This window comes from Quercus suber, unplaced genomic scaffold (assembly GCF_002906115.3).
Source record: "Quercus suber isolate HL8 unplaced genomic scaffold, Cork oak 2.0 scaffold_167, whole genome shotgun sequence".
Lineage (NCBI taxonomy): Eukaryota > Viridiplantae > Streptophyta > Magnoliopsida > Fagales > Fagaceae > Quercus > Quercus suber.
Window position 1 is genome coordinate 611,331 of NW_027071804.1, and position 23,115 is coordinate 634,445.

A 23,115-nucleotide genomic window follows, 5' to 3' on the forward strand; every position below is an offset into this window, starting at 1 on the left:
TCATTTTCCCCCCTTCTCCCTTCTGATTTTTTATTCATTAGAACGAGAATGAGAACCAAAGTATTTATCATCTTATTATAACATCAGATATTGTTTTATTCGTTAGAATGAGAATGAGAATAGAAGGCTCCTGTTTTTTTAGCAATTTCATGCTTTAGCTTACGGGACAGCCCATCTTGCCCTTTACCTTTGAGTTTGCCAGCAAATTGGAATTCATAGGATCCATTAATTCCCACCCCTATCCAGTGTGTGGTCTACATGACTTCAAATTGGTATGGCCTCATTTTGAAACGGGTGTGTGGACAACTATCAAAAGCTTTAGCTCTAAACTAAAATAAGTTAGCGTTTGACAGTTAACATGTATGTTTGTATTGAATATTTTTCTCCCTTTCTTTCCATCTTAGACATGAATATTAACTCTATTCCAGTTCACTTGATTCAGGGTATAGTAACTATAAATCTATTAAAATTCCCAATAGAGGAAAAAAAAAAAACCCCAATAACTATTGTGAAACAGAAAATGCAATGTGGTATGTTCTTATAGAAGCTCAATGGCTAGTGGGAAACGGGAAACAGTTCCTACCAACCGGTTTGGGGGAAATTATACACAATGTTTTGTGCATTTGTGAGGAATTTGTATGCACCTCACGTAACCAACTCTATTGTTAAGAAGCCTCCTAGGTTGGGAAGTTCAGATAAGCTGATTTGGCCCCATGAATCAATCAGGTCTATTTAGAGAATTAGAGTCAAGTGAGTCTACTGGCTTCTTCATAGTGAATGCAATTTGATGGAAGAAGCAGAACTCAGATATAGTTATCAAATGTGGAGAGCCTTGTGAAAGCTAAAAGTCCTTACTTTATTCCTTCGGAAACTTTTAAATGATAGTCTTCAATACGAAGAGAGTTTGTAAAGAGGAATGTCATCCCTAATGCTTCTTGCCCTTTGTATGCTTCAAAAGAGGACTTCTTGGACTACTTATTTACTGGAAAGCGCGCACAAGCATTTGGGCTGCCTTGCTCTTGTCCGACATGTACGGGACATTGGAAATGCGTGGACATGACAGCACGTGTCCTAGATTTTTTTTTTTTTTTTTCTTTGTGAAAAATGATGGACACGGCAGGACACAGTTGGGACATGGCCTGTGCTACCAAAAAAAAAACTGTAACACATTGCCTCTCAAACCAATCTCCTCCCACTTCCTCTCACAGACTCACACTGATCTCCTCTACCGCCAATCTTCTTCCCATTCTGATCTCTTCTTCTTCTTCTTCTTCTTCTTTAGCTCTATCTATTTCTCTTTTTCAGTTTCCACTTTTGCCCTTATTCTTGTTTTGTTTGCCTCTTTACTCACTTTTTTTTTTTTTTTTTTTTCCTCACTATCACACATGTAGAGCTCTCTTTTATCTCCAACCACCCAAGTGAACAAAAGACGTGTAAATATGTGCTTCTTTTCAAAATTTTGTCTTTTATGAGTTAAAGTCCATTACGATTCTTTTATGAGTTAAGTAGTTAAATTTTCACAATTCTTTTTTCATTACCTAGGTAGACAATAGGGGAGCGCGCGACGCGCGCGCACACACACATATATATATATATATATTATCGATGGTTAGGTTTTAATGTGCTTATAAAAGAATTTTTAACAATTATTTAAAAATAATAATATTTTTGTTATAAAACATTTTTCTCTTAATTTTTCTAAAATTGTCATTTCACCCTGTGTTGTACCCATACATGTCCCCGTATTCTTATTCGTGTCCATGCTTCGTAGCTTATTTCTTACATGTGACTTAGATCATGCAACGTGGTTTAAATCACCGCACAACATTAGAACAGAGGTTCTTCAGCCATTGTCAATTATGAATTGGGTTGCTATTTGGTTGGAATGAGGGTATAATTTTGTTAAAATTGATATGTTAATTTTTTTTAAAAAAAAATTAAAAGCTTATATGGATGTTGATGTTGCATTTTTTTTATGCCAAATAAATTTTACTAATAATCACGACATCTTCATGCTTGCAAGCAATGCACTATGTATGCAACATTCGTTAGTGAGATGACGATATATGCTAAAATGAGAACAATTTTTTAATTTTGAGGACCAAAATAGGAAAAGAAAAAAAGTGGAGACCAAAATGAAAATGGGTCAAAAATGTAGAAACAAAAATGATATTTCTGCCAATATGTTATACAAAAAACATCCAAATGGGTTTTAGGTGTTGTTTGTGCCACTCTGCTAGCATGGATGACATGACTCTAGAGAAACAAACTTCAAATCTCAGAGCTCTCCAACAACATAACCAAGGAATGATTAAAATTAAAATTTTAAAATAGGAGAGAGCTCACTTAACACCACGAAATGATGGAAAGATATCAATAAGAGGGATCAAATTACTAATTTAGTCCAAGTATGAATGGTATTAGTTAAATTGAGCTCTCTCCTGCTCTGTGAGAGAGGGAAAGGGTTTTATAAGCTTTTTAAGTGTTGGTTTAAGCGCCTTTTGGATCCAAATTATACTTATTTTTGCCAACCTACTTATTGTTGCATTTGGTAACTTATTAAGGTATCACAAGTAAAGGAAGTCCCCATGTGATATTCTTCTCCTTTTTGGTGATTCACACCTCAAATAGTAATTAGTAGAATTCAGATTATTAAAACCACACTTTTTAATGGTTTTTACTAAATACTCTCAAATTGTTCAAGAAGTTCATTTTCATCAAGATTGCATTTGTTCTTATGCAAATTGACTTTCGAAAAATATTTTTCACATTTACAGGTGTCCGAGTGACTAAAATTGCTAATCAACCTGAAAATAATATCCGATTAATTGTAAAATAGAAGCATTTTGGGTGTAAAATATTTTATGCTTTTATTTGCGATTATAACATTTTACACTTCATACTCAAGTCGCCCCCTCTACACATTTTCTATTCATAAAAAAAACAAATAAAAAAAAATCATTTTACACCTCACCCAAAACTCATTAGCGCATCCTCCACCCCCACCCCCACCCCCACCCCCCTATTGTCTACTTAACCACCACCGGCACTGAAACCAACTCATTCTCAAAAAGTCCTCAAAAAGCTCTACTAAATTCACCAAAAGCCCTAGCAATTTGAAGAGGTACTCCCATAGTACGTTCCTAGGGCTAATGTGCTGCTTGAATTTTTGGGTCGGATTCAGATTCGAGCTCGCAGCTTAGAATAATTACGAGGATATATTAATTTATCAGTTAGAATGGCTCATCACTAGTATTCGTAGCAAGACTTTCTCATATTGTATGGAAAGTCAAAGTTGGAAAAATGCTTAACTGTACTCCTAAAGCGAGATCAAGTGAAGATGGTAGTCAAGAACCCAAGTCCAGTATACTACAACACATGTTCACTCAATCTATTTTCCAAGATTTGGTATATAATAGATTATATCATTTGATCTCATTTGAAACTTTCAACCCAGTATCTTTAATTTATAAATTAGAGGCTTCCAATTTAGTCAAGTATTTCTTTCATTTACTTCTCTATAAATTTATACTAAAGTTTGGGTTTAGCTTAACCTTTTTTTGTGTGTGTGTGTGTGTGTGTGTGTGTGTGTGTGTGTGTGTGTGTGTGTGTGTGTGTGTGTGTGTGTGTGTGTGTGTGTGTGTGTGTGTGTGTGTGTGTGTGTGTGTGTGTGTGTGTGTGTGTGTGTGGATAGATTCAACATTTACAACGCGTAGGTGGTTGGGAGGGGGACTTTAACCTTGAACTACAATGGAAACACTAAGAGGTACTAGTTGAGTTACTCTTGACGGATTTAGCTTAACTTAATTTGAAGTTTTTTGAAGAAGAAAAAGTGTGTTAAAATAGATAACATCAGGAATTCAAGGTTTAAAAAGTTGTATGTTACTAATTTTTTTTTTTTGGTTATAAATAGAATAAGAGTTGGGCTTAAAAAAGCAGAACCTTTAAAATAAATGCAGATTGGATTTCTATCCAAAAAAAATGCAAATTGGAAAAAAATTGGGCCAAATATAGTTAAAACGCTAAAAATATGCAATTTTGCACCTTGCAGGCCGGGAAGAGAAATGGCAAAACGTGGGTAACATAGATAACATTAGAGATTCATGTCTACTTATATTAATTTTTAACATAAACTTTGGACCCGATATACTAACCCTTTTTTCGTTCATATATAATATAAAATATAATTAACCTTCCATAGATTGCAAATTGAGAAGGCAGAGTGAGAGACATATAAAAGGAAAACATATATGGCAAAGCACAAAGCATGGAGAATCTAGAAAAAAAAGTTTTCGGTTCTGTTGGGAATAATATTGAACAACTCATGACCAAAACCTTGATTTGGATTGGTAATTTAACATTGTTAAAGTGAAGAAGATCCTAGGCAAATATGTGGAAGAATAAAATGAAAAGATGAGGAGCTGTGAATCAAAGTTTTAGTGGGCTAACATAACTAGAATCCCCATCATTGATGGGCTTGTCTAAGCTGAGACTAAAACAATGAAAGCCATTCTCATGTCAAGGCCCACTTGTGCCCATTCTAAACCGAAACACCCCCCATTGACTAAAAAAACAAACATTGACATTGACATTGACAAAACAAAAGCCACCTTCCTAATTCTAACTTTAGTAATTTCCATCATTCCATGCCTCTTTTTTGTTGTACCTATATCCCCATTTTCTTGTTCCAGTTAAATAAATAAATAAATGAATAGCAGGTCAAATCTAATGATCCTACGCCTCCTTCGCTCCCCACCCTCTCTACCATCCAATCAAATTTAAGTACTAAAATTTTCCAACCACAACCACAAAGTAATTAAAATCTCTAATCTATGTAAAACACTAAAACCCAACCAAAAAAAACCTACTTGACCTGATCTTTCCCAAATAAAAGGTACGACTTCTTAAAACTTAAAACTAGAAAGCAATCAATCTAATCCCATATTCCCATATGATAAAAATAAAAAATGTAAAACTTATATTCAGTTCCTTAGACCCATTCTCCAAAAAATAAAAAATAAAAAGTTCCTTAGACCCAATAACTGGGTTTTCTAATTAGATTTAAACACATGATTAGTAAAATATTAACACTAAATATATTTTTTGAACATAATTAAATTCAATATACTCATATGTATCTAAAAAAAATTGTACGGGAGTAATTTTTTATTGGAAAAAAAGAAAAAAAAAAAGAAAAAAAAGAAAAAGAAAAGACATGTGAAAAAGGAAAAAAAAAAAAAAAAAAAAAAAAAAAAAAGACATGTGAAAAAGGAACATTAAATTAACGCATTAAACGGCCTTGTTGGAGGTTGTCGTGAGAGGTGGGACTGGGAACCATCTCAAGGACACGGACCTTTCCTTTGACAGAGTAAAATCCACCATTAGAATGAGTATGACCATGACTAAATCACCAACTACTCACCCACCACCATAACTCCATTTTTAAAGATGAAAACTAATTAAATTTTATGTAATAAAAAGAAAGAACAATAACAAAAACAGAATAACCAAACCAACAAATAATTATTGTTCTTTCTCAAAGAAAAAAAAAATTTATTGTTTTATTTATTTATTATAAATATATAGATATAATTTTTGGGTTATGCTCCTGGATATTATTGGAGCCTGTACTTGACCAGCAGCTCGTGATCTGGGATCCCTTTGAAACATCCTCTGTGCCAATTCTTTTTTCTGGGTTTTTGTTCATTTTTCAAGGGGTTCCAGCATCTGGGCGTTTTTTGTTTTTTGGGTTTTGAAAGCAAAGGAATTTCTTTGACTTTTTGTGTTTTCTGGAAGCGTTTTTGGAAATGTGGAGGGACCCTGGAACTCCTGCTGATTCTTACTATCAGGTCCGCCCTGAGTGCACCGATGTTCCAAAGACCCGCTTCAAAATCAAGGTACGTTTTTTGTTTTTGTTTTTTTTATGACATATATATATATATATATATTATTCGGATTGTTAGATACCCTTTTGGATTTTTTAGATATATATGCATACACACACACAGATATATACATGGCATGAATTGAGGAAGGTGGAAATAAGTAAATGATAGAGATTGGTTTGTTTGTGTTGGAAATTTATGATTTTTCTTGAAATTGGAGATTCGTGAACAGTTACAAGATTGTTAATACTTCTATGATTGAAGGCAGGCATGATAATAATATAGTTAAGTTTTTTCTGAGATGGTGACATTGGGCTCATCAAGGTCTCATTTAATATTTCAGATTGTGTGCAATTTCATACTTAATCGGATTGTTGTTAATCTGGACATTCAAAGAGAAATTTCCTTGTGAGGATCTTGCCTTAAAATTACTATTGATCAAACTTGGCAGGGCTCTTGTTTTTGCAATGTTTCTTACTTCCAATTTAGAGAATGTGTTTCTCTTTTTGTCATTGGAATAGCCGAGAGGGTATTTGTAAGACTGAACAGTTGGAACCAAAAAAACGAACTAGTCATAGGCATTTATAAATCTATCATTATTGGTACTTTGTGAAATGTGATGCATTGAATTGAAGATCTAACCAGTATCTCTCCTATCAAGAGTTGCTTCTTTACAAATCTGACCATGTTTCATGCTACTTAAAAAAATGAATTATATGTAAAGTCATATTGATGCACTTACCCTAGGTAATACATATGGATTGAATATTCAAATTCATGAAACTTTCTCTCTGTTGCTTGCAATGTCTATTACTGAAGTTTCTATTTTTAATCCGCTTATGCAGTCTGGTAAAACATTAAGTGTAAGGAAATGGCAGGCTGCATTTACTCCAGAAGGTTATCTGGATATCAGCAAGACTCTAAGTCGAATCCATCGTGGGGTAAGTGCCTCTTTATAATTCAAAACCATCCAAAAAGTGTGTTTAAGTTTAATGTTATTTGGAGACTATGAAAGTCAGCTTGCACCAGAGCATCGCTATCATTCTTAGTTGATATATAAGATTAATAGCCAAGAGCCTTTTAGCTCAACTGACACTTCCTAATGTTCCCAACAAAGAAGTCCAGGGTTCAAAACCCCTCCCATTGTAACTATCAAATTATAAAAAAAAAAAGATGTTTAAGATTAATATTGTATCTTGAGAAGCCCAGAAAATCTCTTCTCTTTAAATCAGGTTTAATAGTTGAACTGTGGAATTAACAAACTTATTCCCTTCGTATTAGATAATATAGCCACTTTTTTCCTGTTCTAAAATAAATTTCCTGGATAGGTAAACATGACTTGCAGATCCTTAAGGGATATCTGCTTTCTTATAATATAAACCCTTGTGGGGGAAGATGCCATTTGATCCAAAGATCGTTGCATTGGATAATATGAATGCCTCAAAACGTATTGTTGCTCCTACTGGCATAGTTGACCACCTTTCTGCACACTCCTTGCCCATGTAAAGTTACTAATCAGGTTGAGGAGTTCAATGACCCTCGGAATTGGAGATACTATCAACTCAAAGTAATTTACTTAATAAATGATTGTGCACATCATAATGATTATACTTCCTTTTTTGGCCTTCATGACCTCCCTAAACACTTGCAGTAATAAGCATTGCTTCCTTAATTAGTCATAAATATAGTGTGCTGTAGTCTGCTGCGGTGTCACTACTAGTCTCTCATCTAAATGCAAATTTCTAAAATAGTTACTTGAACAAGGTGCGTTTGTAAATTCATTAGGATAGGCAAATATTGTATTTGATATATCAGCAAAAGTTGTAAAGAACAAAGATATCTCTAAATATACAAATGTTAAAAGAACGTTGGAGAAGCTAATAAAGTGTAATAATGATATTATTAACTAATTTCCTAGTCATTCAACTTAACTATCTTATCGATCTTGTCTATACTACATTTATCATCTGACCACACTGTCACTAAAATTTCTAACATCTGCTCTATATAACATATCTGATTTTATTATTATTCCGTTTGATTTTCTATGCACCTGGACTACTTGACTTGGTTCTTTTGTTCTGACAGCTCTAAATGAAGTTTGAAGTTGTTCTGCCAATTTAGTTTATACTCATTCTAAGTTGTGTTTCTTTTTTTATCTTGAAGGAAAAAATCACCTAGATATTCTTCACCATGATAATGTTCCTTTCATGTGTTGTGGCTAAAACCTATGTCATGTATCAATTAATCACCCTTGAGGTATATGTTATCAATATGGAGCTCAATTGCTTTGTAAAATCTATAGATTTGTCTTATGTGAACAAACACCCAATGTAATTCATTAAGGGTCTCAATAAATTTTTTGAATCATTTTTATGGAAGTTGTTTTAATAATGGTTAGATGATTAAATTTTCCTTTTCTTAATTGTTCATGTTTTGGGGACAAATGGTAACTGTGGAATTAGAGCCATAAAAAAAAAATACCTCTACTTAAAAGATTAAATCCCATGAGTTGGGCCCCACATGTGAGAGGAAGTGTTATAAATTTTTTTTTTATTGAATTCATCATTTCCAAATAGTTGTTTAATGATTTAATAATTGTTTACTATTTGTTCCAAATAGTATATGTGTACTTGAGCAATCCTTTTACGGAATCTTCTCTATTTCTTCATTTTGTAGATATTTTCTTTTTCATGAGTTCATTTTTGTTTTTCCATTCATAAAGGAAACAACACTGTGAGAGTTGATGCTTATCATAATTATTTTCCAAATTAGGGGGTACATCCATCAATCAGAGGAGAAGTATGGGAATTTCTACTTGGTTGTTATGATCCTCAGAGTACATTTGAAGAACGTGAGCAGATACGGCAACGTCGAAGGTAGTCCAATTTCCTTTTCCGTGAAATCCAAAATTTAGTTTCTTAAGGTTTGTAATGGGTAGCACAGTTTCTTTCTTTTCTTTTAATTATAAATTGTATCACGTGGGGGAATTAATGGGGAAGGGTTAGGGAGAGCTTAAGGGTGTTGTTGCTTGAAGGATCAAATGAGTGATTAAGTTCAATTTTCTTTTGGGCCATTTAATTGTCCTCTTTTATGTGCTAGATAATATATTCCCTTTTTCCTATGTTTTTCAAGAGATAATCATCAATTTAGATTTAAAACTAAATTTTTTTTTCCCAAACAATCAAATTAAAGTGACAAAAGCACAGGTGATTATTATCAGTCTTAACCTGTAAAAAACTAAAGTTGATGCTTATCATAATTATTTTCCAAATTAGGGGGTACATCCATCAATCAGAGGAGAAGTATGGGAATTTCTACTTGGTTGTTATGATCCTCAGAGTACATTTGAAGAACGTGAGCAGATACGGCAACGTCGAAGGTAGTCCAATTTCCTTTTCCATGAAATCCAAAATTTAGTTTCTTAAGGTTTGTAATGGGTAGCACAGTTTCTTTCTTTTCTTTTAATTATAAATTGTATCACGTGGGGGAATTAATGGGGAAGGGTTAGGGAGAGCTTAAGGGTGTTGTTGCTTGAAGGATCAAATGAGTGATTAAGTTCAATTTTCTTTTGGGCCATTTAATTGTCCTCTTTTATGTGCTAGATAATATATTCCCTTTTTCCTATGTTTTTCAAGAGATAATCATCAATTTAGATTTAAAACTAAATTTTTTTTTCCCAAACAATCAAATTAAAGTGACAAAAGCACAGGTGATTATTATCAGTCTTAACCTGTAAAAAACTAAGAACAATTATTTACACCTATAGCATAGGCATCCTTTTTTTAAAGTTATTATTCTGTTATTTTTGGATCCACTCTAAGTTTTATCCTTTAAGCATTCAATATATATATATGAAGAGTTCAAAGTTTGCTGTACCATCTGCTGATATTTAGAGACTATCCATTTCGTTAATCTTATGTCTACTCCTTCAGAATGCAATATGCTAGGTGGAAGGAAGAGTGCGGCCAAATGTTTCCTGTAGTTGGAAGTGGTAGATTTATCACAGCGCCCGTAATCACTGAAGATGGTCAACCCATTCTAGATCCATTAGTGCTTTTAGAAACAAACCCAGACAAGGGACAGGCTTTACCTCCTGATGACAATGGTGGGGCAAATGTTAGAGGCGATGGTTTGGAAACAGTGAAGGATAAGAAAGCAATCCAGTGGATGCTGACTCTGCATCAAATAGGTTGGTGGTATTCTTTAATTAAATGCTCATGTCTTTTGTGTTAGGGCAAAATTTGTATTTACCTTTCTGCATAAGCTCGCATTTTGATGATTGATTTAGCTTGTAAAGTACTGATTATATGGAACATTATTATTGGACATTTCAATTGGTGATGATCACAAATTGATTTCAGATGAATGCATCTTGGGGATGAGATTGTCATCTAAAATCCTTTGTTACAATTTGAAAGAAAATACAATCTCAATAAAGTCTTTTCAGCATAAATTCTAGTTGCCTGGAATCTTCCAGTGTTCAACTCTCTTTTGCTAAATTTGTGCTATGAAATTTAAATGTCAATTTATTTCTAGAGAATTTCTGTCATTCTTATTTTGCAATTTTGCTTCAATGTTTTTTGAGTTGTTTCAATTACTTATTCTGTGATCACTTTTTATTACTTCACTTGTCCCATAATCAGTTACTTTTCCAATTTTGCTTGTTTGGTAATGTCTGTCCCATGTCAAAAAGTCAAAGTTTAATTTATGTTCCCTTTTTATTGTTATTTTGAAGCTTCCACCATTCATCAATACTTAACTACAATAATAAATAATAATACAATGGCAAGCACATACAAATATTTTGAATTACAAGGAACCTCCTTAAAATGTGCATTTTTTTTCATCAGTGACACTCATTGTGGGATGGATGGAGTGATGGTTATTTATTATATATTATGATTTAAAGTTTTTGTACGGATTTCCAAATTTGATTTAATTAGCATGCATTTGACCTTCATTTCTTATGTGGGTGTAATTGGTGCCAATGAAACTAAAATACTGTTCAACAAATCAAGATTGCATATGAATCACCAAGTTTGTCAATCTTTTCTGCTTGTAATGCTGTAGTTCTTAGTTGTTTTAAGTTTGAGCGTTGATTTATTTTTTGGTGTAAAACCATTGCAATATGTTTATTTGGAATTTACTTGCATATAGTAAATTAGAGCATTGTTGTATTTAGTTATAAGAGCATGTTTGTACTTATAGATTTATTTTTTGATGAATTTTCTGGTTGGCTTAATATTAATGTCAGGTCTTGATGTGGTTCGGACTGATCGGACATTGGTGTTTTACGAGAAGCAGGAAAACTTATCAAAACTATGGGATATTCTTGCTGTTTATGCGTGGATAGATACAGATGTCGGTTATTGTCAAGGTGGGTGATTCAAACGGATAGCTAATGTGTCGTTAAGGGCTTGTTCAATCAAATGATGAGTCACATTGCTTTGTTGGAAATCTGCTTGATCCATTATATTGCCGTGATCTCCATTCTCCACTACCATTAGCTTTGCCACCCAGTAATTATTAACTTTGTTCAATAAAGGACTGTAGCCTGTAGCTTAAATTGTCATAGGTTTGAGTAGATATGATGTTTGCACCATAAAAGAGTGAAAAATACTGGATATGAATACCGTTTATTACATGCTTGAAATGTTATGAAATAATTTTTCAACATCTATGGCTAGGGACACATATCTAGCGGACTATTTTTAGTATAAAGTATGTACAAATCTAGCATGATCGTCTTCTTTACAATGCTCTCGTAAATGCTACTTGTTTAATTATAACATTTGAATGGAAAAATAATGACAAACATGATTTGCAAATTGGGGTCCATTTGCCAGTGGGTCTTGATAATATGTTTCTCCATGCTCTCATGGCATTTTCATGACATGAAATCATTAGAGATTAGGTCCAGGAAGCTCCTTAGATCCCTCTTTCTCTATTAGTAGGTAGAGAGAATTGTCCAAATAACCATTTTTTTACATTGGGGTCCATTTTCCTTTAATTTCTTTTCGATTGTATCTAAATAAATGGCATATCAGGAAATAAAATTATATATTTTAATATTCACCCAATATCAGCTCTCTGTTGTGTTCCATTATCCTTGTAGTAATGTTTTTTTTTCTAAGGTTCAAGAGTTGGAACAACCTTTGATTCTTTCACTTGTTTATTAAGGGAAGAATAATAATCATTGATGTAGTCTACTTATATTGTTACATGTGGGTCTAGCATTCTTATCTAAATATATATTTTTCATTGAAATTCTTCTCATTTACATTCCTTCCTTGCATAGCAAGAGGTAACAAAAATTTACATAATTATTGCAACACAATATTGGATCTTCTATCTAAAATTTATGACAATACCGAGCAGGAATGAGTGACCTCTGCTCCCCCATGATAATTCTTCTTGAAGATGAAGCAGATGCATTTTGGTGCTTTGAACGGTTGATGCGCAGATTGGTACTTTTTTGCCCCATACAATTTTTTCGTTGGTCATAATATTTCACTTTAAGTAGCGTACTTTAGTTATAATTTAGATATCTCCTACTATGCAAAATGGCTTGCTTTGGTGGAAAATTTTGTAGGCCATATTATTTCACTTTAAGTAGTGTACTTAAGTTAAATATTCTGTGTCAACAAGTAACCACACTATGTTCCATTCTATATAATCTGTTAACATATTGTTCTTCCTGAGCTGGAAATTTTTTTTAGATTAATCATTTTTTTTTCTAATTTTAATTCCAGTTCCTTACAATATGTGTTCTTGTTTTAAAATTATAGCGAGGAAATTTCAGATGCACTGATAGCTCCGTTGGAGTGGAGGCACAACTTAGTAATTTGGCTGCAATTACTCAAGTTATAGATCCAAAACTTCATCAGCACTTAGGTATTGCCTTCAAATTTTGTTTTCTCATTCTTTATATTTAGCTCATAATTAATGTCATTTATCAGTTAATAAAGCTTTTGTCCCCGTCAGTATAAACATTATGTTGCAGTTGTTGTTTTGTAACTCATTGTTATTAATAAAAGATATAAGAGTTTGGTGGAAGATTATTGACCTTTGAGCATTGCTTCCGAACATAAGCTGAAAATCAGCATTCAGGGCCAATTGTGAAACCATCATAAAACAAAAATTTTATTGAATGGAAAGGACACTCAATTAGACAGGGTGAAGAGAGCCACTAAAAAATTACAATATAAATTTGATAAGATCTACAATTTAAATAGGTATAGAAAGCACTCCAAAGACAGTAGACCACTCAAACAAAGTTTGCAAGAAAAAAGATTTGGTCTCAATGCTTTACAGTTCCTCTCTCCAGCTTGCCCACATAAAGCAAGAGGAGAAGTATTCCAAGTAATGCTATTTTTATGCCAGCAAAACAGCTCTGCAGGGACCAACTAAAAACATATTTTCCACGTTCTTTGGCATCGTCCACTGAACGCCAATTGCATAAAAAGGAAAGGACCATAATTCTCTTGCTTTAGAGAAATTCTTGGCAAAGGGAGGTTCCTTTGGCTGTATGGACTTGAACTGTGGAATTTAAGTGAGAAACTAAAGGCAAGAGTATTAGGGGATATTTTCAAGTGATTTTTTTTTTTTTTGGGGGTTGAGTTATTGATGGGAGGAATTCTCAAATGTTTTAAATTGCCTTTATGGCTGGAAGCTCATAATCAATGTCTTTGTGGTTTTTATTTACTTTCATATGCTACCCAAGAGTAAGAAAACAAAAATTTATTGCCCAATATCTATTTTGAAGTTATAATATATGAACTAGGGTGAGGAAGAGAGACATCATGTACTTTAGCATAGTTTTTTAATTAATAGTCTGCCAAGACAAAGCAACTCAACCATTGCTATGCTGTTAACTGGTGTAGATGCAGCTCTCAGCTATAACATTGTAATATTTTTCTTTTTTTTTAATATAAGCTAACATTGTAATTCTTTAGGAGTACCTCATGTAAACACCCTGTGTACATGATGTAGTTCCTCTTCATTAATAAAAACGTTTTACTAATAAAAAAATAGAGCCATTTAATGGTTTATTTATTTATTGTATTATAGCACTATATCCTATAGTATTATGTCAATAGTTCAATATTCCCCTTGTGACAATATATTTTATATTTCTTGCACATCCCTTCATTTAGTTCTCAAGAAAGAAAGTAATAGAAAAGCATGTCTTTTGATTTTGGAGCACAGAGACACTAGGTGGAGGTGATTATCTATTTGCTTTTCGGATGCTTATGGTTTTGTTTCGTAGAGAATTCTCTTTCGGTGACTCATTGTACCTTTGGGAGGTAGGATTCAACTTCAACTGTATCTTTTTCCTTCTTTTTTTGGGAGTTCAACTCCTGTCTGGGGGGTTTAAAACTGTTCCTCAAAGACCAATTTTAACTTTCAATATTCTTAAATCTCAGGTTTCTCTTCCAAATGTTTTGTGATGTGATTCTAATATTTAAATAATTGTTTGCTGATTATTTTGGTCTAATCTAAATTAAAGTTTAAAAAGCTTATATAAGGATATGGTTAGTGTTCTTTAGAAAACACAGAAAGTTGTTACAGAAATATTGCATGGATAATCATTCAAGACTTATCTTTCACCTAAATATAACTGGTCTGTGATTAAAAGCCAAGAGATTGTATCTAAAGTAGTGAATTGTGATGTCATTTGAAATTTTTCTGTAGGAAGAGATTGTTATGAGTTATGACTTGATCTCTATGCATCCATTTGCTTCTCAATTGAGAGCATCCAAATGCTCTTGCCTCTATTTTGTGATCACTCTTTACCATGTTCAGAATATAAGGTTTAAGCTGTGATTTATGCAGATGCATGCCATGCTTGTGGCACAAATAAAGAGTTCAAAGTTTGCTGTACCATCTGCTGATATTTAGAGACTATCCATTTCGTTAATCTTATGTCTACTCCTTCAGAATGCAATATGCTAGGTGGAAGGAAGAGTGCGGCCAAATGTTTCCTGTAGTTGGAAGTGGTAGATTTATCACAGCGCCCGTAATTACTGAAGATGGTCAACCCATTCTAGATCCATTAGTGCTTTTAGAAACAAACCCAGACAAGGGACAGGCTTTACCTCCTGATGACAATGGTGGGGCAAATGTTAGAGGTGATGGTTTGGAAACAGTGAAGGATAAGAAAGCAATCCAGTGGATGCTGACTCTGCATCAAATAGGTTGGTGGTATTCTTTAATTAAATGCTCATGTCTTTTGTGTTAGGGCAAAATTTGTATTTACCTTTCTGCATAAGCTCGCATTTTGATGATTGATTTAGCTTGTAAAGTACTGATTATATGGAACATTATTATTGGACATTTCAATTGGTGATGATCACAAATTGATTTCAGATGAATGCATCTTGGGGATGAGATTGTCATCTAAAATCCTTTGTTACAATTTGAAAGAAAATACAATCTCAATAAAGTCTTTTCAGCATAAATTCTAGTTGCCTGGAATCTTCCAGTGTTCAACTCTCTTTTGCTAAATTTGTGCTATGAAATTTAAATGTCAATTTATTTCTAGAGAATTTCTGTCATTCTTATTTTGCAATTTTGCTTCAATGTTTTTTGAGTTGTTTCAATTACTTATTCTGTGATCACTTTTTATTACTTCACTTGTCCCATAATCAGTTACTTTTCCAATTTTGCTTGTTTGGTAATGTCTGTCCCATGTCAAAAAGTCAAAGTTTAATTTATGTTCCCTTTTTATTGTTATTTTGAAGCTTCCACCATTCATCAATACTTAACTACAATAATAAATAATAATACAATGGCAAGCACATACAAATATTTTGAATTACAAGGAACCTCCTTAAAATGTGCATTTTTTTTTCATCAGTGACACTCATTGTGGGATGGATGGAGTGATGGTTATTTATTATATATTATGATTTAAAGTTTTTGTACGGATTTCCAAATTTGATTTAATTAGCATGCATTTGACCTTCATTTCTTATGTGGGTGTAATTGGTGCCAATGAAACTAAAATACTGTTCAACAAATCAAGATTGCATATGAATCACCAAGTTTGTCAATCTTTTCTGCTTGTAATGCTGTAGTTCTTAGTTGTTTTAAGTTTGAGCGTTGATTTATTTTTTGGTGTAAAACCATTGCAATATGTTTATTTGGAATTTACTTGCATATAGTAAATTAGAGCATTGTTGTATTTAGTTATAAGAGCATGTTTGTACTTATAGATTTATTTTTTGATGAATTTTCTGGTTGGCTTAATATTAATGTCAGGTCTTGATGTGGTTCGGACTGATCGGACATTGGTGTTTTACGAGAAGCAGGAAAACTTGTCAAAACTATGGGATATTCTTGCTGTTTATGCGTGGATAGATACAGATGTCGGTTATTGTCAAGGTGGGTGATTCAAACGGATGGCTAATGTGTCGTTAAGGGCTTGTTCAATCAAATGATGAGTCACATTGCTTTGTTGGAAATCTGCTTGATCCATTATATTGCCGTGATCTCCATTCTCCACTACCATTAGCTTTGCCACCCAGTAATTATTAACTTTGTTCAATAAGGGACTGTAGCCTGTAGCTTAAATTGTCATAGGTTTGAGTAGATATGATGTTTGCACCATAAAAGAGTGAAAAATACTGGATATGAATACCGTTTATTACATGCTTGAAATGTTATGAAATAATTTTTCAACATCTATGGCTAGGGACACATATCTAGCGGACTATTTTTAGTATAAAGTATGTACAAATCTAGCATGATCGTCTTCTTTACAATGCTCTCGTAAATGCTACTTGTTTAATTATAACATTTGAATGGAAAAATAATGACAAACATGATTTGCAAATTGGGGTCCATTTGCCAGTGGGTCTTGATAATATGTTTCTCCATGCTCTCATGGCATTTTCATGACATGAAATCATCAGAGATTAGGTCCAGGAAGCTCCGTAGATCCCTCTTTCTCTATTAGTAGGTAGAGAGAATTGTCCAAATAACCATTTGTTTACATTGGGGTCCATTTTCCTTTAATTTCTTTTCAATTGTATCTAAATAAATGGCATATCAGGAAATAAAATTATATATTTTAATATTCACCCAATATCAGCTCTCTGTTGTGTTCCATTATCCTTGTAGTAATGTTTTTTTTTCTAAGGTTCAAGAGTTGGAACAACCTTTGATTCTTTCACTTGTTTATTAAGGGAAGAATAATAATCATTGATGTAGTCTACTTATATTGTTACATGTGGGTCTAGCATTCTTATCTAAATATATATATTTCATTGAAATTCTTCTCATTTACATTCCTTCCTTGCATAGCAAGAGGTAACAAAAATTTACATAATTATTGCAACACAATATTGGATCTTCTATCTAAACTTTATGACAATACCGAGCAGGAATGAGTGACCTCTGCTCCCCCATGATAATTCTTCTTGAAGATGAAGCAGATGCATTTTGGTGCTTTGAACGGTTGATGCGCAGATTGGTACTTTTTTGCCCCATACAATTTTTTCGTTGGTCATAATATTTCACTTTAAGTAGTGTACTTTAGTTATAATTTAGATATCTCCTACTATGCAAAATGGCTTGCTTTGGTGGAAAATTTTGTAGGCCATATTATTTCACTTTAAGTAGTGTACTTAAGTTAAATATTCTGTGTTAACAAGTAACCACACTATGTTCCATTCTATATAATCTGTTAACATATTGTTCTTCCTGAGCTGGAAATTTTTTTTAGATTAATCATTTTTGTTTCTAATTTTAATTCCAGTTCCTTACAATATGTGTTCTTGTTTTAAAATTATAGCGAGGAAATTTCAGATGCACTGATAGCTCCGTTGGAGTGGAGGCACAACTTAGTAATTTGGCTGCAATTACTCAAGTTATAGATCCAAAACTTCATCAGCACTTAGGTATTGCCTTCAAATTTTGTTTTCTCATTCTTTATATTTAGCTCATAATTAATGTCATTTATCAGTTAATAAAGCTTTTGTCCCCGTCAGTATAAACATTATGTTGCAGTTGTTGTTTTGTAACTCATTGTTATTAATAAAAGATATAAGAGTTTGGTGGAAGATTATTGACCTTTGAGCATTGCTTCCGAACATAAGCTGAAAATCAGCATTCAGGGCCAATTGTGAAACCATCATAAAACGAAAATTTTATTGAATGGAAAGGACACTCAATTAGACAGGGTGAAGAGAGCCACTAAAAAATTACAATATAAATTTGATAAGATCTACAATTTAAATAGGTATAGAAAGCACTCCAAAGACAGTAGACCACTCAAACAAAGTTTGCAAGAAAAAAGATTTGGTCTCAATGCTTTACAGTTCCTCTCTCCAGCTTGCCCACATAAAGCAAGAGGAGAAGCATTCCAAGTAATGCTATTTTTATGCCAGCAAAACAGCTCTGCAGGGACCAACTAAAAACATATTTTCCACGTTCTTTGGCATCGTCCACTGAACGCCAATTGCATAAAAAGGAAAGGACCATAATTCTCTTGCTTTAGAGAAATTCTTGGCAAAGGGAGGTTCCTTTGGCTGTATGGACTTGAACTGTGGAATTTAAGTGAGAAACTAAAGGCAAGAGTATTAGGGGATATTTTCAAGTGATTTTTTTTTTTTTGGGGGTTGAGTTATTGATGGGAGGAATTCTCAAATGTTTTAAATTGCCTTTATGGCTGGAAGCTCATAATCAATGTCTTTGTGGTTTTTATTTACTTTCATATGCTACCCAAGAGTAAGAAAACAAAAATTTATTGCCCAATATCTATTTTGAAGTTATAATATATGAACTAGGGTGAGGAAGAGAGACATCATGTACTTTAGCATAGTTTTTTAATTAATAGTCTGCCAAGACAAAGCAACTCAACCATTGCTATGCTGTTAACTGGTGTAGATGCAGCTCTCAGCTATAACATTGTAATATTTTTCTTTTTTTTTAATATAAGCTAACATTGTAATTCTTTAGGAGTACCTCATGTAAACACCCTGTGTACATGATGTAGTTCCTCTTCATTAATAAAAACGTTTTACTAATAAAAAAATAGAGCCATTTAATGGTTTATTTATTTATTATATTATAGCACTATATCCTATAGTATTATGTCAATAGTTCAATATTCCCCTTGTGACAATATATTTTATATTTCTTGCACATCCCTTCATTTAGTTCTCAAGAAAGAAAGTAATAGAAAAGCATGTCTTTTGATTTTGGAGCACAGAGACACTAGGTGGAGGTGATTATCTATTTGCTTTTCGGATGCTTATGGTTTTGTTTCGTAGAGAATTCTCTTTCGGTGACTCATTGTACCTTTGGGAGGTAGGATTCAACTTCAACTGTATCTTTTTCCTTCTTTTTTTGGGAGTTCAACCCCTGTCTGGAGGGTTTAAAACTGTTCCTCAAAGACCAATTTTAACTTTCAATATTCTTAAATCTCAGGTTTCTCTTCCAAATGTTTTGTGATGTAATTCTAATATTTAAATAATTGTTTGCTGATTATTTTGGTCTAATCTAAATTAAAGTTTAAAAAGCTTATATAAGGATATGGTTAGTGTTCTTTAGAAAACACAGAAAGTTGTTACAGAAATATTGCATGGATAATCATTCAAGACTTATCTTTCACCTAAATATAACTGGTCTGTGATTAAAAGCCAAGAGATTGTATCTAAAGTAGTGAATTGTGATGTCATTTGAAATTTTTCTGTAGGAAGAGATTGTTATGAGTTATGACTTGATCTCTATGCATCCATTTGCTTCTCAATTGAGAGCATCCAAATGCTCTTGCCTCTATTTTGTGATCACTCTTTACCATGTTCAGAATATAAGGTTTAAGCTGTGATTTATGCAGATGCATGCCATGCTTGTGGCACAAATACATTATAGAATATTGATGCAAATTGTTTAAGCTTACTGATGTGGTTATAGAATGTGATTCCCCCCACCACCCCCCCCAATTACATTAGTGCCGGGGAAAAACAAATAACATCAAATAAAATTGCTAATTTATATGGCTTTAAGAAGTGTCCAGTCAGTCAGTTTTCTGTTAAATAATTCCTTGGGGTATTTTATAATTGCTTTTATCCATTGGACTTAAGCATGCAAAAGGAAGATGCTTGTGTCTCCTTTTATTCTCACTTATTCCTTTTGTTCATTTTTATTTGTGTATGTTCATGCATGTGTCTGTGTCTACGATAGTTTTTGGGCATTAAGTTTATGGTTATATAATCTTTTTTTTAATTGTAATCACACATTGGACATTTCTGTTAATAGTTATTGTATGGTGTTTGGACTTTTTTCAGATGATGTGGGCCCTGGAATACGATCCTGACTTATTCTTATTGTATGAAGAACCTGAGTCAGCTAGTGAAAAAGCTGAGGGATCTAAAGGAAAAGCAAAGTCAAGACGTCAGTGTGGAAAATATGAAAGGGAAAATATGAAAAATGGAGCAAAGAATTCAGAAGCCCCCCTCCCAATCTCTATTTTCCTTGTTGCTAGTGTCTTAAAAGACAAGAGCACAAAGCTACTGCAAGAAGCTCGGGGCCTGGATGACGTTGTCAAGGTTAGCTTGGTTTAGAAACTCCAATATGCTGATTTACTTTAGGTTAGTCCATGGGGAAAATAAAAAATATGTAGAGAACTCAAGTGAGGAAATAGCATTCAACAAAAAAAAAAAATAAAGAGTAAATATTGAAGTTTCTTTAATCCGGATGAGGAAGAGTTGGGTGGGGCTGGCATAGGTGTTACAGATTGACCACCCCACTTATCTTCCCCTTTAAATAAATAAATAAATAAATAAAATTTAAGAGTAACGAAGTCATGAAGGTGTACTGCAGGAAAATTCACCTACCAACCTTAAGGATTTAGAAGAATTTTCCCCTTCTCTTTGATAAAAACGTTTGATAAAGTACAATCAGTTGCTCTTTATTCTCCTACTGATGATTAGAATAAAATTTGTAGTCCTGAGGAAACAGTAGTTGGGTACTGATGAAGCATTTTCCATGGAATTAATTATCTAGTTCTGGTAGGCGTGTGCTGGAACATTGCAATTATAAGTTACTTTATAACTTTGCCTGTCTCTGTCTAAATCATTTTTCTCCTGTTTTGTTTTTAATCCTTTCCAGATATTGAATGACATTACTGGAAATCTAGATGCCAGAAAAGCTTGCACTGGGGCAATGAAACTTCACAAGAAGTATTTAAAAAAGGTAACATTCTTGTCTTGGACCTTTTTTATAGTCTTGAAATGCATTTAAAATCTTTCCTGGAGTAAGAAACAGTGAAACATGGCATAATAGGCTATAGTTTATATAAGTGACTGAAACTGTCTAGAGTTTTAAGACTAAAAAAATAAAAAGAAAAATGATCAAATTGCAAGATGTCATCTTAGCGCCAATCATTCAAAGAGTTTCACTCTGGTGCTTTGTTTGTAGTCATACCTTTTGGTAGCCAAATTTTCCAGGTTATAACATAGGAATCCTTCAAATGTTACATTTTTATGGTCAACCAACTTTTCTCTCTGCTGGTCATGTTATTAGTGGCCATACTCCAACCGTTCTAAAAGGGTTCCAGAGGCTATTAAAACAAAGGATATTACGCCAGAATGAAGCCATTTTGTTGCCCTCACCATTTCTGGATAAACCAGTTGTGAAAGATTATGCTTGTATTTATACGTTTGATTTTGTACACTTTTTTCTGCCAACTGGAATCCATGGGGTAGTAATATCCTCTATTCATCGGTTGTTTGTGTTGCTTTATTAAAAAGCAAAGCTCTTCCACGTATTGCTTCAATTTACTGAACAACATTGTCACTGCAGGCCAAGAAGACGTAACTGTAAAGAAAGCACATGATTTTTTTCAGCCAGTCAAGAAATAATGGATGTTTTTTCCTACTTGCTGGCGATTTGATTTGGCGAGCAATAATGATATACTTTAACTTGAGATTTTGTCTGAGTTCACAGAATCGTAAGATTGCTCCAGCAGCAAACCTTCCACAGAAGGGAGAGTTTTATGTTCAAATAATCTTTCATTATTTGTATATCCAAAACAATTCTTTGCAAGATCTTACACAAATGTACTTTGTAAGCCCCTATTGTTTGTAACAATTACAAAAATACAAAAGAAAGCTGATACACAATTGAAATCCATATCAATGAAATTAATTTTATTTGCAGTGGTGTATTTTCTTTTGGGAAGTAATGTGGGAACGGGATGATTCATTTAGACAGCTAATAAGCTTGCGGGGTCCAAGAAAATAAAAAGTCACAAGGCAAAACTAGAAAGAACATTGAAACTAATGACAAAAATTAAGTGTCCATTTGATACATTTTATTTTTGAGCAATGGTTATTACGCATGCCATACACACGCTTGTTTTAGCTAAAATTGATTTCAATTAAAAACATGCGTGCATACAGTGTGTGTGAGAGTTATTTTCCTTTATTTTTTGTGGGTTTTTAAAAAATGAACTGTTTGAAAATGTTTAAATAATAAATAAAAAGATTAAAATTTATACTTCAAAAAAATATGTTTTTTTAAAAATCCCTCCTTGAGGGTTAAAACTAGAGGCAAAATTTGTTCTAGTAAAGTCTCTTATAGTCGAATAAAAGATTTAAAATATCTAAAACCTATTGGTAATTCGGCCTACTGATAAAAGTGCATATCGTGGAAATGTAGTCATAGTTTTAAAATAATGTCATATCTATAATAATAATAATAATAATAATAATAATAATATTTAATAAAAAAGAAACTAGAGGTAAAATGTCTTACATTGCTAATTTTAAGAAGTAGAATAGGAAGGGATTTTTTTTTTTTTCCTTTTTGAGAAAGGATAGGAAGGGAAACTAAAGTGCACATTTGAGATCATTTACTTTTTTTGGCTTATCGGACTTTCTAAAATAAGTTGGTGAAAAGTACAATTCATTTAAAAAAAAAGTCTTTTAAAAATAGGACAGAAAATTGAACAAGATATAAATCAACTCTGGCAAACGAACCCTAAACATTGGGCAAAGATGATACAAAAATGCCTTTTTAAACCAAGGTTCCCAAAATGCCCCTCTTAAAAAAGAACCTTCTCACATACAGGAAAAGTAGGGAAAAAAAATTATTTATTCACTTTTTCACCTGTTCATTATAAAACTTTAATTTTTTTTTTTTGGTAGGAATTCATTATAAAGCTTAGAGCCATATTGTTGTAACCTAGAAAGTTCATACTCAAATCATAGTCTTTACT

The 23,115-nt window shown here is 33.0% G+C and overlaps 2 protein-coding genes across 2 annotated transcripts; both read left to right on the forward strand.

The window, feature by feature from the left end:
* Window positions 1-5,295: 5,295 nt before the first annotated feature.
* On the forward strand, window positions 5,296-14,353 carry LOC136066170 (uncharacterized). Its single transcript, XM_065770045.1, has 8 exons — window positions 5,296-5,897; window positions 6,731-6,826; window positions 8,661-8,764; window positions 9,821-10,077; window positions 11,143-11,265; window positions 12,267-12,355; window positions 12,677-12,782; window positions 14,097-14,353. The coding sequence occupies exons 1-8, from the start codon at window positions 5,808-5,810 to the stop codon at window positions 14,336-14,338; spliced, it is 1,107 nt and encodes a 368-aa protein (XP_065626117.1). The 5' UTR covers window positions 5,296-5,807; the 3' UTR covers window positions 14,339-14,353.
* A 440-nt stretch (window positions 14,354-14,793) lies between these two features.
* On the forward strand, window positions 14,794-22,054 carry LOC136061471 (rab GTPase-activating protein 22-like). Its single transcript, XM_065770046.1, has 8 exons — window positions 14,794-15,085; window positions 16,152-16,274; window positions 17,276-17,364; window positions 17,686-17,791; window positions 19,105-19,202; window positions 20,183-20,443; window positions 21,006-21,089; window positions 21,699-22,054. The coding sequence occupies exons 1-8, from the start codon at window positions 14,830-14,832 to the stop codon at window positions 21,711-21,713; spliced, it is 1,032 nt and encodes a 343-aa protein (XP_065626118.1). The 5' UTR covers window positions 14,794-14,829; the 3' UTR covers window positions 21,714-22,054.
* Window positions 22,055-23,115: the final 1,061 nt, after the last annotated feature.